Source organism: Desmodus rotundus, chromosome 5, assembly GCF_022682495.2.
Source record: "Desmodus rotundus isolate HL8 chromosome 5, HLdesRot8A.1, whole genome shotgun sequence".
NCBI lineage: Eukaryota > Metazoa > Chordata > Mammalia > Chiroptera > Phyllostomidae > Desmodus > Desmodus rotundus.
This window is the reverse complement of record NC_071391.1, coordinates 34,272,502-34,291,357: the sequence shown is the minus strand read 5'-3', so window position 1 is coordinate 34,291,357 and position 18,856 is coordinate 34,272,502. Positions and strand designations below refer to the sequence as shown.

The following is an 18,856-nucleotide window of genomic DNA, read 5'->3' as shown; positions in this document are numbered from 1 at the left end:
AGGAATGTAACTCTGCATTAAGCATAAGAACACAAGTCTCTCATTACTATTACATGAAGAAACATATTTTTAAAGCCATGGAAGTGATCCCATTTTAAACCTCATCTCTTCTATAGCCCTAGAGAGGTATTTAAGAGTATTATTAAAACATGTACAACAAATAGCTGGATATTAACTTGAAAGGGAACACCAGATGATGTCTACCAAACAAAATGGATATGGAGTTCCTCCTTCCATTTAATGGCAGTTTCTTCTGCCTTATTCTATTCCCTGAACAAACCATTTTAACAGTGCTGAATCATTTCTGTGAAACGTGTACTTTTCTTACTAGCTTATGATCAAAGGAGAAAATAAAATGCAGGCCTACAAAGATATACCCTTCATGCACTCTTCTTTTCCCAGACCCTTTCAGCATCAGAGATCTTTTTCAGTACTCAAATTCTCCGAGCTTTAAAAGAATGCTGGGCACCCATGGAAGAGAGGACTCAGACCTTTCCTTTGTGGCTTCTACCACTTTGTACAGACTTTCTAAGAGCTACCAACTTGTGTCTATTCAGTGCACTTCCGGGTGTAACCAACTCTTCAGTCCTGAAAAGGGGCTTGAGGATAAGTAATCTGTCTGAAGTTAAACTAGCTAAATATTGAGCTCAGTTATACACATCTCTCATTGACTTTGGTAAGACTGTAGACTTGCAATTGACCCGGCCTCTTTAAGATTATATTTAAAAGTACTTTTATTCAAAATTACCTAAACTTTTGAACCCTATCCTTTAAAATGTTGGGTTCATTCTAATTTTATTTTGGTTAGTGCAATACAAGTTTACAAGCAGAGTTCAAAAAATGTGTGTATTTTTAAAATGACCTAAATTCTCTGTAATTCTTTTTTTTCAATAGTTTAATGCAGACATTTGAATTAAAGAGGAATCACAAATAAACGGAATAATTGCATCAAATTTCCTCAGTGCATTAAATATGCACTCAGTAGTAATTATCAACAGTAGCAACACATTTAAAAATGTAGAGAATAATGTACAATTTATGCCTATTTCAAGAGTCTTATTCATAAAAACACCATTTGGATGAAAATACACACATTTTATTAAGTGGTTAGCCTTACCATTTTTTTTTTTTAAATTCAGACAAATGACCTAAATAGTAAGTGTGTGGGAGGTCTAGTGCTATGGGCCAGTTCTTAATGTGACATACACACCGCATGAGAGTTGGTCAGGAGCTGACTATAGAGTAATAAAATACCCAGGGCACACCCTGGCACCTAAGGTGCTAGGCACAGAACATTCCTGGGCCTATAAACAGCACTGGGATTAATTACTGTTCCACACACTTTTCTTCCAAGAATCAACTGTATATAACTATTACCACAAAAGTATATTTTTAAATTATATACATGATTCAAACAAAAAAGACTAAAGTGAAATAGAGCAAATAATGGTACATAAATTTTTTAAATCTTTTTGTACTACATTAACTTTATTAGATTTTATGTATAACTTCTAATTATAAAATAATAAATACATATGTATTAAATTCTCATATATCATAAATGTTACACTAATAAAAATTCACAGCAATGGTATGTCCAGAAATGTTACATGTGAGAATCCTATTTCAATAGAAACATTTCTAAGTTTTATCTACCACTACAATAAAATGCCATAACCATAATTATATGAAAAAACTTTTAAAGTTTTTGGTAAGATAATCTGACTTGCACTTAAATAAAGTAATTTAAAAATACTGCAGGGGCTTGGAAGGCATATGATAGCTAAACTATCTGTGATAATGAAATGAGAATGAAGCTGACTAGGCCAGTGTTCATCAGGCCTAGCCTACAGGAAAAATGTAAGCTAACTCTCAAAAAATTGAATACCATCTTTGGTTGATTATGGGTGACAAAACTGATTTCTTGGACTGCCATAACTTCTGCTCCAATTTATACATATCTAACCCTTCCCTAGAAATACTTTGTGCTACAACAGTAATGGGTTGTTCAAGGTCCTTATGGCATATAACCACATGCTCTTGTTCCTGTTCCTACCGGCACACTGTTATTTACTGAGGACCTATTTTCTCAGCCACTTTACAGTCACTGACAATAATCCTGACATGTATTTATTTTTTCCCCACTTTACAGGTTATAAAGTTGAAAGTAATATCGGTTAAATAAGTTACTCAGTTCATACCATGGTTCAAACCCACATCTGCTCAAGTTTACACCCCACGTTTATTATGCCACAACTGCGGTTCCAGGGAAGAAAATAAGCCAATAACTAACTTCTTTAAGCAAATAACTTCATTCAGAGTCGTCATAGAACCTTTGATCTTTTGAATGTGACTAATTTCCTTTGCAGTTATTACTGATGAGTTAATTTATTGTCAAGGTAATTATGTTCTAGTCTATTTTAAGGTTCCAGCTCAGTGCTTCTCAGAGTGTGGTTCATGGACCCCTGGGAGTCACAGGGGCTCTTCAAGGTGTCCCCGAGGTCAGAGGTCAGTACAGTTTCCATAATAACACTGAGGCATTAGCTGTTGATGTTTGCACTGATGAATCAAAGGCAAGTGAACCCAGTCATTTCAAGAAAAACAATTAATAGCATTGGTTAAAATAATATAATTTACACTTACAAGGAAAAATTAGAATTTTGGAAAACTGCCATTAAGAGCATGACAGTTTTAAAATACTTAAAAGATTTTTCTGGTAAGATAGATGGTGATAGTAATAAGTGTAATTTTTGATGCTTATAATGAAAGGGGTCAACACAAGATCTGCATAACTCAGTGAATACTATAATCTAAAAGACCAATGCATGATGTTACAAAACCACACATGGAATAAAAGATTCATTCAAAGTTTAAGTTGGACCAATGGATTTTAATGTAAAAGTATTAAAAGTTCATTGATGTGGTTCCAGAACCTACATTGTACTTAATCTTTAAGAAACTACACCTGTGAAATTTAGCGTATTATTGAAGAAGAATATTTACATTATACAGAAAGGCTGTAAGATATATTTCTTTTTTAACTACATATCAATATTGAGCCAGACTTTCTTCATATGCTTAAATCAAAATATACCACAACAGACTGAATACTGAAGCGGATAATAAGAGAGTCCAGTTGTCTTCCACTAAACCACACATTAAAAAGATTTGTAAAAATGTAAAACAGTGCCACTCTTCTCACAAAATTATTTTTATTTTGTTGTTTTTCATCAAAAATATAGTTGTTTTTCATCAAATTGAGCTTTTATGTTAATAGATAGTGGATTTAATCCTATAAATTTTAAGCAAATTAATAAATATTTTTTAATTTCTAACACAATAACTATTAATAGTAAGTCACACGAACAAAAGATTTTCAGAGTCCTCCAAACATTTTAAGAGTCCTGAGATCAAAAAGTTTGAGAACTGCCGTTTTTTATCCTACCAATAAATACCTGCTGTTTCAAACACTAAGCCACGTAAAACGTGGAGGACAAGTGCGGCTGCCGACCTCTGCGGTATTTGCCGCCCTGCTCCGAGCCGCCCCCACGCTGCTTGTCTTCTTTCTAATCCTCTCCACAGAACTCAGAAGCTAAGTAAGGAGTAGTATCTGTTTTCTTTTGTACAAATAAGGAAACTAATACCTTTCATTTTCATTGAAGACTTACTTTCCAGGTTGTTTTTAAACAGTTTTTTTAATTGAAAAAAAAAATGCATACACATCGTTTTAAAAGAAAATGCAGTACAAACTATAAAGTACAAAATGTAAAAATCACCCCCTGTCCCATTATCTTCATTTCCCACTGCATAGTCTGCCTCTGTTAACAGTTTATTAAATATTCTCCCAACAATTTTCTGCTTTTGTGTAATTATCTATATACATGGGAATATATATATGTATATATATATATGTGTGTGTGTGTATTTATACAGAGTGTACAGAGTGTATACACACACACTTTCTCTCTCTCTCTCTCTCTCTCTCTCTCTCTCTCTCTTCAATTTTATTCAGTCACTCTTAATAGTTCCAGAGATGTTGCCCTCATTAAGCCAACCAATAGCTCAGGTAATATGAGAAGCTATGATAAGTCTCTGAACCAGTGACCCATTTCTACCAATATAGTGAATGCAGAGTAAGTCAGATTTGAGTGTATGTCCTGTGAGGTATATTCACTTAACACTCAGCTTTGCTGATTCCTTTATTGAGATGAAATGCTACTAAAAAGTGGGACTAAATATACCACTCAAAATGTTGAGAAATCAGCATTCCAAGTTATGGAAGAAATTTCTTTCCATTTGCCCCAAAACGTTTAACTCCCAGATTCCTATTGTTCTGCTGTTACCCTGTCATCTCTTATCTCACTGTGGGTTCTACTCCAATCCACAGGTGGGGAGGGAGGGTGGGGGAGGGATGGACGGATGGATGGATGGAGCGAGCTATGGATGGATGTCAAAGGCTATTTTCAATTCTGAGTTTCTACACTAATACTGAAATAAAAATAATTTGTATTCAAAAAATGTGAACTACTTTGATGGAGAAAGATTCCACCATCGGCCTGAATCTAACGCACATCGTTAAAGCTCCAGTATGTTTTCACTAATTCCACACAGGAGGATTACAGATGTCCTGCTAGCTACCATTTCCTGGTAAGCAATCTGAATGGCTTCCAGGAAATTGCTAATGACCTTCATTTTACTTAAAATCTAGGCTGCAATTAGTAATAGTTTTCTTCCCCATGCTGGTTACAATGTTTATTTTCATCACAGCAATCAGCAAGAAAAGAGTAAAATGTCTTGTTTTTGAATTATATCAAAATGTATTCTCTTTATCTCGATATGTCACTAAATAGACTAATACATATTTAATGTAATCATAATTGTGTAAGAATATTTTGGATCTTTTTAACTTCTGACCAATTTTGCCTCCTTTCCCACTCTAGGCTGTAGCTATTGCTAAAATCAGCCTTTTAAAAATGAAATCAATAGAAGTATTTTATAATCGGTGACTATACATTTAAGAACATTTTATAATTAAAAATTTTGAAACCAGATATAATTTTAAAGTAAAGTTTTATGTTTTTAATTATAATAATTAACTATTTAAAAAGAAATTTCAAAGTCTTATTCAATGAACTTAAAATATAATTATGTGGTCAATGTAATAATAAGAAAGAACAATTTTAGTCATTGTTATATTTATAACCAGATCCTGTTATTAAACTTCAGTATTTTCTTTTACGTAAACATTGATTTCACTAATTAAGTCCAACTGATCTTTTCCCCAACATATTGATTTCTTTTAATCCCAACAGTTAACAATGATTCTAATGTATCATAATACTTTAGACCTTAATCATATAGTAATTTTTGCCAGTAGCTTTTGTTTGAATTTTAATTAAGAAATCCTTGTCTCCAAACCCAAGTGGGGGGAGGTTTTAATTGCTTGTATGTATATCATACAGACTTCAAAAGAAGTAAAAGATGTTTATAACGGAAAGTACAAAGGAGAGCTTGGAAATGTCCACATTCATGCAAAGTGGTATAATTTTAAAACTATGGATGTGTGTTGCTGTTTTATAATGCATGTATATTTATAAAACTAGTTGCAGTATGCATTTGTTGTTAGCAAAATGAGCTCATGGACTTTGCAATAATTACAATTGATTATAAGACAACCAAAAAACTATATAAAATAGGATAAACATACTTTCTGAGGGGAATTTTGTTTCCACCTTAATAATTTATTATGTGATGTTGAGCAGTAACTTTTCTGGATATTGGGGTCCCTGTATAGGAAATAAGTTGGATTACATAATATGCAGTGCCCTTTCAGCTCTAATTTTGTGATATTCTATGATTCTAGATATTACTCTGAAGTTCTGCAATTACACAGATTTACACAGAAAATAGTGACACTACTACGTTATTTTACACAAACAGAGAAGTAAGGAAACAACACAGGTATCTCAGTCTCTTCAGCAAGCTGGTTTCTAGAGCAATCTAACATTTGTCTTAGAAATAACAATTTAAAGTTTTCAAAATACATGAATTCTACACATTGACAGATTACTGTTTCACCCATTTTCCTAATGAGACAGAAAGAATCACTAGGTATATGAACTTTGCTGATTTTATTGGAGTTGAAAAGTGGCAAATGATTTGCTTATAAATATTTCCAGATTTTTTAAAGTTCTCTCAGATGAACAAATTGCTGTAAATTTTAAAGAGAAAGTCAAGAAAAACTCACTTATAAATGAATAGGTAAAGTGTACAGCCATAGCTCTTAGAAAACCACTCTAGTCCTTCTGTGATGGCCTTATAACAGAAAACACCAGTAACTGTGATTTCCTATTCCTAAAAAACTTAGCATTCTGTAGAAAGGGCAATATACGGAACAAGCGATCAGAGTCCTTAGATACAATTTAAGGCCCTTACTATAAAAGTAAATAAACTTAGGGGAAAGAATCGGCATTTAAGATAGTAACTTGTGACACAGAACACTACTTCTACGGGAAGGCTGTTAGATCCATTCTGACCCTTTGGTGATAACAGCACTGCTTAACTCACTTCAAGATTAACCAAAACTATTTGATCTTCAAAGATCTATCATGCACTGAAAAAAAACATGCTTTTGTGTGCCTGTGCTCTCATCCAAAGATTTATGTTTGCAATCAAAACTCAAAATGAAACCAGGCTCTCAGTGGCACACGGTAGCAATATTATCATAAATTCAGATTTTAATGTAGTATTTGTGCCAGCCACAACTGTAGTGCGCATCTACTGTTTTATGCAACACAGTTCCTAATTGTACTTCTCTTAGTGACAACACTAATGAAGTAATAGGAAGCAATACTTAATAACATTTAAGCTCTAGAACAAACCTCTCGGACATGTTAGTTAAATAAATATATAAGTAATTGTGTTTCAGCAGTGGCTTTGAAACACATGGGAAATCATTTATAGAATTTTCTGTTTAAAAGCATTTGTTCAATTACTTTTTTTCACCTATCAGAGACTGTCATTTTTCTAAGCTGCAGGAGAGTATACCTACAGCACATCTACCTTAATCACGAAATGTAAATATTGAAAATGATTAATCACAAATGACCAAGGAAGGAAAACACTATTTTCCTTATTTGGTTCATATCACATAATTATTTTTGTCTCTCTGATCATCTGTGTGTTTGACAAACACGAGCACAAACAGTTAGTGCTAACTCAAACAACCGCCATTCCTGTTTCTCTGGCACACTGCCCAGGGAGGCGCCCTCACCCCGAGGAGGAGATGCCAGCCACAGTATCCAGGGGCATGCATGCAAAAACAGAAGGCTGGCTAAGATTCTCTTCTATAATCCACAGAAGGCTAGACCCATTTATGGAGACAGAGGAGGAATCTTAATGCTGTAGACACCATGTATATGTCACCATTACATTTAGAAATGTTTCATAATCATAACTATCCTGGCATTCTCACTCCTCTGGCACAACCCAAACAAATGAGGTTATGGACCCTACCAGTAGATAAGATAGATACTATCATAGAGAGAAACTGTATCCCCTACACCCACTTCGGCTTTGCTATACTCCCTCACTTACGTAGAAAAGGGTAAACATGGAAGTGTTTTGCTGTTTGTGTTGTGAGAGGGAGAAATAGCCCAGAGCCTGCTTTCCCCTTGACCCGCTTCAGATTTCTAAGACTGAAGAATTTGAAAACTGCTCTGTATTGTATTAAATGAGGCTTTAGAGATTAGGATTCAAACACTACCTCTACAACTTTTTTTTTGTCCCAGACACACCCCCACTGGGCATGGAACCCACAACCTAGGCACGTGCCCTGACTGGGGATCAAACCCACAAACTTTTGGTGCACATGAAGACACTCCAACCGAATGAGCTAAGAGACCAGGGCCTCCCCAACCTCCTAAGTAACCCGAACATGCCACTTAATCTGTCTCAGTCTCCTTTTATTCATCTGTGAAATTAATGTAATAATATTTCCCTCACCGGGTTGCTATAAGGATCAAATAAAATAAAATGTGTATTTTAGTACTTTGTTTTCTTTGTAAACAATAAAATATCTTTTAGAAGTACTAATTATATTACTTATTGGCAGAAATAGATAATATTTTAAAGATCAGCCTTATAATTAAGAAAATATAATATAATACTAATATCAATTTTGAAAGAACCTTAGGATGTCATGAAGACAACATCCCACCAGAGTACACATACCCTCTACAACAAGGGTGTCAAACTCATTTGCACCGGGGGGCCACCTCAGCCTCGCGGTTGCCTTCAAAGGGACGAATGTAATTTCAGGACTGTATAAATGTAACTACACCTTAACAGTTAAGCGAGAGCTCGGCGCTGCCACCAGGGAGAAACAAGGTGGAGGGCCGGATTCACCCGCGGGCCTCGTGTTTGCCACCTGTGCTCTACAACATCCATTTAAAATTTCCCACAGCCTTAATGCTGCTACTGGAGAGACTACCTGTGGAAACATGGTGGAGGTGAGGGGTGGGATTGTCTTTAAATATCAAAGACTCAGACCCAGGCCCATTGAAAATCCACGATTCATAATTTCTCGAACTCTATCCATGTTCCAACTCTCACCTATCGAGTGGTTTCTGAAATATTGCTTTACTTCATTTAGATAAGACTTTTATTTGAAAGGATTATTTTTAAGTAAGATCTGAAATTATTAATGTATTGTTTTTAATATATAGTAATAGTAAGCTCATTGCATTAAAATTTCATTTTTCAATACTACTCTTATCCAGTCTGCTGCCCACACTTTAATTCTCCCTGTAACACCTAACGTATCACATAGAATTTTCTAGTGGTACAGGCTATGTTTTCTCCCTTCTCCAGCTTCATTAGACTGGAATCCAAAAGAAAATATAAAGTTAAGAATGATACATAAACATAAGATCAGTTAGAAAATAACATAAATATTGACTATTTCGAAAATAATGACTATGAGAATTCCAAAGGGTCAAATTTATGGGATGCATAAAGCTATTTCTACAAACACATTTATGGCCCAAAGTGCCTTTATTGTTAAATTTAAAATGTTTAAAATGAAGAATTCAACTTAGGAAGTTAAAGGGTATCAGAAAGTAAAGAAAAACGTCAAGGAAAACAAAGAAGGGAGAGATAATAAATGTAAAAGCAAGACTAAGTAGTTGGTATACTAAAAAGTAGCAGAATTAACAAATAAATCTAAAAAGTGGATTCTTACCATAGAGTAAGAAGAGAGACATAAATAGAAAAAACACCAGCAAGTAAAACCAAGAAACAAAAGAGAGAGAACACAAAAATGCAAAACTGAAAATGAAACATATAATAGCACATAAATAGAAAACTCAAAATAAATGATACTGTACTTTAAAACAACACTAATGTATTTGAAAATCTCAATGAAATACACAATTTTCCAAGAACTTTTTTCTGGCAAAACTGATTTAAAGAGAAGTAAAAAATGTAAAACAAAAAAAATTTCCAAAGAATACCCTAGACTTAGAGGTTTTATCAATATATTGTTTCAGAATTTCAAGGAATAAGTAACTTTAATGTTATCTACTCAACATTTTACACAGTTCAGAAAAAGAAGAAAAAGTTTTCCAATTCAACTATGAATGCTGGTACTAAATATTAACAAAGATAATATAAATAAAGTAAAACACAAACTAATCTCATTTATGATAACAGATGAAAAAATAATAACTGTAATATAAGCAAATAGAATTATGCAATACATTAAAACAAGAGCACAAATGACTAATCAGGGTTTATTTCATCAATAAATGTGGAAAACACAGACCAATAAGATATTCCATTAAATAAAATGTAATTTCTCCTAGAAACGCTTAATAAACTATGACTAGAATCTTTAATAATAAAGAAAATCAAACAATATGGAATTTCCTCAACAAACTAAAAATGGAACTGCCTTTTGACCCATCAATTCAACTGCTGGGATTATATCTAAGAATCCTGAAACATCAATTCAAAAGAACCCATGCACCCCAATGTTCATAGCAGCGCAATTTACAATAGCCAAGTGCTGGAAGCAACCTAAGTGCCCATCAGTAAACAAGTGGATCAAAAAACTATCATACATTTACACAATGGAATATTATGCGGCAGAAAGAAAGAAGGAACTTCTACCCTTCACGACAGTGCGGTTGGAACTGGAGAGCATTATGCAAATGAAGTAGGCCGGGTGGTAAAAGACAAATACCATATAATCTCACCTTAAAGTTGAACCTAATCAACAAAACAAACAAGCAAGCAAAAGATAACCAGACATTGAAATAAAGAACAAACTGACAGCAATCAGAGGGGAGAGGGGAGGGGAGTAACAGAGGAAAGAAGGGGAAGGGTCGGCAAGGAACATGTATAAAGGACACATGGACAAAACCAAAGGGGATATGATTGAGGGTGGGAGGTGGGGGTGGGTGGGGAGGGGAAGAGTGGTGAAGGGAAATGGAGACAACTGTACTTGAACAACAATTTTAAAAAAAGGAAATTATGAAATGTACCAGCAAAATTCACTATCATCTGTAAATACAGTAACAGAAAGAAAATGGAATGAAGAGTATCTCATTCACAAAAGCAAGCAAAAAATTAACTACTATAATGAAAACATCAAAGGAAATGTGCACAATCTGTATTTTAAAAACAAAACATTGTTGAGGGACATAAAAAATAAATAATTTTGAATGGAAAGATTCAATACTATAAAGCTATCAATTTACCTCATAGTTTTATATAAAACAATCTTTTAAGATTTCACTTTGGAATTTCACTAAGTAATATATAATTATAAGTCTAAAATAAACTTTAGAGAAGTGTGCAAACACATGAAAGAAAAACTATGAATATGGTCGTACAATACTGACTTTTCAAAGATACTGTAAAGCTACAGTGATTAATACAGCAGGGCACTAATGAAAGTTTAGACAGACAGATCAATGGGAATAGAACCAAAGACTGAGAAATGGTTCCGAATAGGCAATTAGTATGTAATAAAAGATGTTATTTCAAGTCAGAAGTGATAAGATGGATTATTTAATAGATGATACAGAAATATTTGGTCAACTGCTTGAGAAAAAATATACTTTTGGATGAAAGTATAAATCAAAATACATTCAAGAGGAATTAAAGAGTTAAATGTATAGAAATACAAAGAAATAAAAGAAAATATACAGAATATTATCTAATCTCAGAATGGGGGAAGCCATTCTAAACAAATATCCAACAGAAAAAAAAAGCATTAAAAAAAAGAGGGAACAATTTGACAACAAAATCATAAAGTAAAGAAAAAAATAACATACAGGGTCTGGCAGACATACACCTGCTTGAGTGTGGTCGGCAGGGTAATAATAATATGGGTGTAATGATTTATAGTTTTAATTTGAACAAGTCACCTAAAATGTCATATGGTGTGCTTCAGTGTGATATTGTTATGTTACAGAAGTACATGCTTATGATTTTGTAATAAGAGATTTTATAATAAAAAAGGGGCATTATTTGTGAAGAGTTCATGCACCCTTTATATGGTAAGTGTATATGACCCTGTATATGACAGATGAAGATTAATACCACAAAATATGCAGGGTGGGGCAAAAGTCAGTTTATAGTTGTGAGCACATGAGGCACAAAGTTTATTCTTGTATTATTATTTATTAATTATTGAATTATTTTCCATGCCAACCACTGTAAACCTAATTTTCCCCACCCTACACATTGTCTTACAAAACTGTAAGAATTAGACAAACCCTTTAAAGGAAAATGGGCACACAACATAACCAGGCTTTTCACAGAGAAAGAGATACTTAATAGAAATAAATTTATGTAAAACTCTCCATTCTCAATAATAAAGAAATTCAAAGTAATTCAGCAATAATATGTTATTTTCCCTTTAAAACCTGCAAGAGCCTTTTAAGTTAATGATACTTGCTATTCAGGGCAAGGGAACAGCACTCGCAGATACTGCTGATGAGAGAGAGGACAAGGTGCCACCCCTTTCTGAAGGGCAATGTGGCAATGTGTACCGAAAGCCTTTTAAGAAACAGTAACTCTTTGATGCAGGAATTTCACTTTTTAGTAATATATTCTAAGAAATTAGCCACTAAATTAGTACTGAAAAGTAAGTTATCCATATTCAAGATTTACTTTATAATGACAAACAATAAAAACAACTGAAATATTGAGTAAAAGACTCAGTTAAATTATGAGAACCTCACTTTACGCAATATTTTCTGCAAAAACAATGACCTAATCATAAGGAAATTGACAATATATCTTTAGGTGGGAAAGATAGATACAAAAGAATGGTAAAAAGATGATTCTAACTTCAAGAAAAAATTTAACATGTATATATATAAATTAAAATGAAAAGGATGTATGATATAATACAGGTAGAATTAAAGACAATTTTAATCTCTTTTATTAATTTAATTTCTTAATTAATTTTGACAATAAATATGTATGAATTTTATAATGATGGGAAATAGTGAGTTAGTAAAAATGCACAATGCTTGAGATATAACACTGAATACTGGCAACGTACAACAGTACGTATGTCTCAGAGACACTATTTAGATCGCTTTGACATTTCAGAATAATTATAGCTAATTTAGGTCTGATCTCACGTAGACTAAAAATGTACGTTGAATTTTAGCAGTGGTTGAATCACTATAAACTCTATTTTTTTTTTCATTTGTATTATTATTTTATATTTTCGGTACAATGTTATGGTGACAAAATATTAGGACGTAAGAAGAGACCTTTATGTAGAATAAATGTAGAATAAATCAAAATGAAAAATTCAGTAAGAATCCTATGATAATGCCCATAAAACTGGGAGTGGCACACAAATGACAGTTCACTTATCTCCTGCAGAATCCAGGAAAAAAAGAGTTAAAGAATTTAAAAGGCCTAATTTTGCATGCGTTTCACTTTTGATACATATACATTTTGAGTATCTGAGACTAGTACAACTTTTCCACTTTAAATTCATAATCAGAATTAAAAATAAAGTATGATGGGAAGTGGGGGCAGGGGAAAGAAGATAACCCAATGCTTAAAAACTCAATGTTTAATCATAACGTAATAAAACGTTAGCTTCCACATTGCTAAAAGAAAGCAAGACCCCCATCATTCATGCTGGCAAAAGCTTGCCTTTGCATAAACCATTTCTGTTCTCACTTTTATAAAACCAATGACTTTGGAAAGGAAAGAAAACACAGAATGACGTGCAAAGTAGCACACACCATGTTATTGCAGCTGGATAAAGAATATGTCACTAATGACTTTCTACCCATCCGTTATATGTTGAGGGTTTTTTTTTTTCCAAAATAGCAAGTGGCCTTCATAAGTACAAAGCAGAAGCAGTGAAATTCAAAATACTATCCAATTTCTACTTGATTTTGATACTGTGTTAGTTAATGGAATGAATTATTATTCATTCCTTGGGAAAGAGATGACTTCCTTTTCTCTTCATTTGAATTAAACATAACATTCCTGGACCCTAATTTTCTGTACTAAATTCAAAATAACATTTTCATCAGATAGTTATTGCCAAATGTTCATCTTAAATGAGATATTTATTATCTATGACCAATACGAAGATTCACATGAAGCAGTTTGATAAATTCAGAAAACTAATCTAATTCACTTCCCAAATTGTTAGTGCAAGGCAGAGTGATGATTGCCTGTGAGGAACAACTGATAGAATTAATTAATGATTATGGGTTCTATTCATGATATCAAAAACTAGTAATACAGTACTTCATTTCCACAAAGGAATACACAAGAGAGAGTTAGGCAAGAAGTATAACTTCCTCATTGATGGGTAACTTAATTCTGTAATGTACTAGGATTGTCCACTTCTTAACATATATCAGAATAACATCAACCACATAACTTCAAAAATTAAAATTCTCATTCTCATCAGAGTAAGAGGTCATGAGATTTTTAAGTCCCGTGAAATCTGTTTAAGATTAATCAACGTAGCAACCTACAGGCATGTGAATAATGACTAAAACTTACTTTTCATGAGTGCTTTCTTAAGTGCCAGGTGCTCTGCTAAAAGCTTTACATGTATTAATTTTCTTAATGAGCCTATGAGGTAGGTACTGTTATTACCTCACTTTAGATACTAGGAATTCAAAACATAGAAAAGATCGGTGACTTGCCCAGAGTCACTCACCTAGTAAATGGCAGAGCTAGGATGAGAACAGGTAAACGGGCCTCAGAATCCACCCATAAACCATCATGTACAGCAGAGTCTATAAACTTTTTTTCAATAGGTGCTATGGTTGACCCTTTTTGATCAGAAAAATTGCAAATTAATCATTTGGATTAATAAATTAAGCTACTATATTACGACAAGGATTAAAAATCACCTCTAATTTGCTCTTCATCTTTGACATAACATTTTTCATTTTCATACTTTTTTGTTTAGTAAATTAATATAGCACTTTATCCTATAATTTGTGTTACAGACTAATAAAAAGAGGGCAAAAATTTTATTCTGTAAACATTGCAAAGAACGAAAGTTCAGGGACATACAATCCATTTACCCTCTCATACATAAACAAGTATTAGAGGTAAGTACAGAAGGTCAACAAACGTGTTGTTACACCAAATAACATCCCCACATTGATGTGTGCGATATTGCATATTGTACCTTTAATTTCTCCGAGAAGTTCACTGGTATTTAGTCTTTCCATTTTTTCCTTCCAATCTTTTGAAAGTAGTTTTTCCATGCAGGAGGAATCTATTAAAATAAAAAAGTAAGAATTAAAAATATCGCATATATATATTTTATAAGTATTAAATTTAACAAATCCAGAAGGCCAGTTTATGGAGAAATTCTATCATTTAAAAATGATTAAAGCTATTTTATGTTGTGTTTTAAACCTAAGATATAGATAATTATATTACTGTATTATAAAATGTCACAACTAAATTTATTTTTACCAGATTATTTAAACTGTTCCCAAGAAAACAAGATAATGCTCAGTAAACTTATCTTGGTATTATAATTATAATTCTATTAATATTCAGTCAGCATTTATCATTTCTTAAACTGTTAGGACAAAAAAAGGTGTTCTTTCCTATGTATTTAAGTTTAGAGAACACTCCTTTTAATCAGGTGAGTATTTTTTATTTCTAGGCAAAATTTGTATGCTATTCAAGAAAAAAAGACAATTCTTCAAGGGAGAAAACACCAATCAATCTGTAACCACTTGTCCTTAAAAAAGAAATAAACTTACAGCAACTTTTGTAAAATACCCATTTATAGTAAAATGCAAAGAAAATAAAGATAATGAAAACTGCTAATACATTTCTCTTACATAAAAAGAGATGCACATTCTTTTCAAGAAAATACTTATTTAAACATTTTTTGCCCTACTGCATTTCTAAGTAGCATAGTAGATTATAGGGAGTGATTACACTTATTTCTATAAAGATTCATAAAGGTTACAGAAATGCAAACTTTAGAATATTTTAATAATTAGAAAATTTTTCTCAATGAGTTCTTTTTTCTCTCTATTCAGATGGATCTGCTCCTGAAGCTACTGCTTACAACTATTTACATGTATCTTTTGAGGCTCACATCTTAACAAATAGGCCACGTTTCCAAAAGAGAATGCAGATTTAAATACTAAATCCTTAGTATGAAGCATACTCCCATTAAACTTTAACATTCCAAGTGTCAAAATTCTGATAACTTCTTTTTAAAATTATATTTAAATTGTTACTCCATATCCAAATGCCTTTCCTCTCCCAGATTAGTACCTATCTCTTTAGCATTTTTCCTTTTTTTTTTTTTTTTTCTCTCCAGCTTCTAAATTCTCCTTAAATTTTTCAGAATGACAGTAAGGTCAAGGTGGATCTAAAGGGTTTTAAAAACTAGATGAGCTTCAGAAAAAGACAGTGAGCCCTGGGTAAGAGATGAGAAGACCACTGCATGATTAGAAACTATTGATGAAAACAATTAACATTTGTCCATGAGGTGATCAATCAATCAGGGAATGGATGGAATCCAGATCTCCAGATCGGTGCGTCCTGAACGGCTGACAAAAAACAACCACACTAGTTCGCTATCACAGAAGCTAAAGTTCTTTCTAAATAGAAGCCAGCTTGATTCTATTAAGAGAAAGCTCCTTGCCCTTCCCTTACTTCTTGCTTCGTTACCTCCTTCCTTCTTTCTTTCCATTCTTTCCTATTAAAAAGTTTCTTAGGCTTCAACAAGTGACCTACTACTGTGATTATAAACTGGATTCTGAGTGACCGGATAGGGCCTGCATGCATATATATGTATCTTCAGTTTTTACATAATTTCCCAAATGGTCTCTTTCTACTTTTATTTTAAACTCACAAACAAGGTGTGCACTTTGTTCTATACATATTTTGTATTTATGCTAAGTCATTAAAAAGGTAATACTGAGGTTTGAGAGTTATGAAGCCGACCTTCAAAGCCATGCCTATCAGGGATTACTTTTCCACAAATAGGGTTTAAATTTCTGAGAGAGATTGACATAACATCAGATCATGGATAGGAATAATCAGCAAAACATCTTCAACTCCCTATCCTACCCAGTTTTTTTTTTACCCTTTCATACATGGAATAGCATTGCCCTAAAATGTTTACCACTGATATAAATGCTAAAACATAACTTGGGTTAAAATTTGAATTGAGAGCATATATTGTAATGGTAAAATACAAAAGCCCAATTTACTAGTAATGATCACAGACTCAAAGCAAGTCCATAAACTAGGATTAGAAACACAATAAATATAAAACAGGCTTAAATATATGTCTCTCATTTCTATAAATAAACCTGAAATCTTTCAGAGCTCCAGGAAAAGAATGCTTAAACTTCATGGGAGAAAAATATAACTATATGGACAACAGCAATACACACTTCAAATGGAAATCAAACCATATGGGCACAACTTTACATAAAAGCTACTCATTAATAAAATGGTTAATGACTTCAAAGCATTTCACATTCCTATTAGAAAATTAATCCTCACCGTAATGCTAAATTGACCTAACTATATGTGATCCCATTTCAATAGGAGAAACTGAGGGGAAAAAATAAATCAGCCTTTGCGTGTCTCTATTATAGCTCATGAAAACATTTAATAACAATCACTGATTGCTTTTATCTATAGGACAATACAACTCACTGCATACAAATGTAACATTTAATGTCAATGCTCAGATTCCAGAGAGATTCAAAACACTGAGAAGTCTCTTGAAAAACTCTCAGCTTCGCACCTAATTATCTGATTGCCAAACCTCTAAGGGCGTGCCACAATTAGTACCAAGCTCACTCCACACTATAACGGAAAGCAAGTGCAGAGAGGGGAAAAAAGACCAAAAAATGCAAATTGTCAACAAATATTATATAGGCAAAGGGCTGTCATCACTGAGAGGTTTCTGACTTGCAATGAAGAAATATGTAATAAAGTTATATATGAAAATTTATATTTTAAGATTTCCCACTCAAAACAATGTCCAGGTAAGGGTGGAAAAAAATAAGTATTCTCCCTCCTTGTGCCACATGCTTCAACTACATTAATAGCACACTAGCTTTACAGAGGCAATTGATCAAGTCAGACTCTGCCTCAAGTACAAGTATAAAAACCAGAGGTCAAAATAAGTGAAGAACCCCAGTTTGCATTATGGACAAGGAAGGAGTGGGACCATGCAGAGTGGCTCTAACTCAGCAGTCAGGCAGGATTCCACACGGAAAAAAGACTGAATATCACCCAGATATTCTTGGATTATTTTACTCAGGTAAATACGTTTTACATGACTGACTTGAAAACTACCAATGTAGCTATGGCGGTGCCACAGTCCTCAAAACAGTAAAACTATATACAATATTTTCATTATCTGAGTTTGACTATTCAAATTTTAGTATTTTGACTAAGTTGACTTCAGCTAAAAAACAGGAGAGAAGCTACATACCTTTTGGTACTTGAGATAAAGAACTACAATATTATAGTATAAAAAAGTCACCATATGTACACATTAAAAATGAATACAAGCCGTATACCTCAGTATAAAAGTGGGAAATACCAAAATTAATTCCTCTTATTTTGAAAGAATTAGCCTCCAATTCATACTCAATAAAATACAGAACTCTACTATATTTATCTTGCCTTATTTTTTTTAAGTAATCTGATTTAAAAAGGACTTCAAAAATCATAAACTGGACCTCAGCTCTCAACTTGTATTTTGATCAAGGATGTAGAAGGTTTTGATATGTTATAAATTAATTATCAGCTCCATAGTTTTTGTTTTTTTTTTCTTTTCCTCTGAAAATTTAAGTTTTTCAAGAAACTTTTTCTAAGGAAGAAGGAAAGACAATTGAGAACTAATTTGTAATAAATATCCTGCATAATGGATTGCAAAGCAACGTTTCTGCTTCCTAAATATCTAGGTGTCAGTCCAGGTAAGTTAAGAGTGCTTTATCATGCTAATAATTAATTTTACAGTGCAAGGCAAATTCGAAGTGAGGATGTGTGAGCTATTAATTACCTAATCTACATGATGATATTTTAGGAACAATTTTAAATTATTTCTAAAATTGCAGCAGGATTAACACATATTCTGCACAAAATAAAGATATTTCAAATGGGTCAAAGAGAATAAATATAAAAATCATCACTAAAACTAAAGCATGGAGGAATAGAAAAAGATAAATGGAAAAAATTATTGTACTTTAAAACACTTTACCTCTGAATAAACACATATTATTCCTCTTACCTCAAAGTGATATTTAAATTTAGAAATGCTAAAACGTTAGAAACATGATACAGAAAA

General features: G+C 32.9%; 1 protein-coding gene across 21 annotated transcripts in view; it reads right to left on the bottom strand.

Moving 5' to 3' along the window:
- Positions 1-18,856, bottom strand: part of SOX6 (SRY-box transcription factor 6) — a 597,341-nt gene that overhangs the window by 228,603 nt on the left and 349,882 nt on the right. For all 21 annotated transcript variants that reach the window (XM_053924605.2, XM_045194160.3, XM_024558829.4 and 18 more), the window contains one exon: positions 14,699-14,788. In XM_053924605.2, the coding sequence (XP_053780580.1) occupies positions 14,699-14,788 (90 nt within the window). The remainder of the gene's footprint in view (positions 1-14,698; positions 14,789-18,856) is intronic.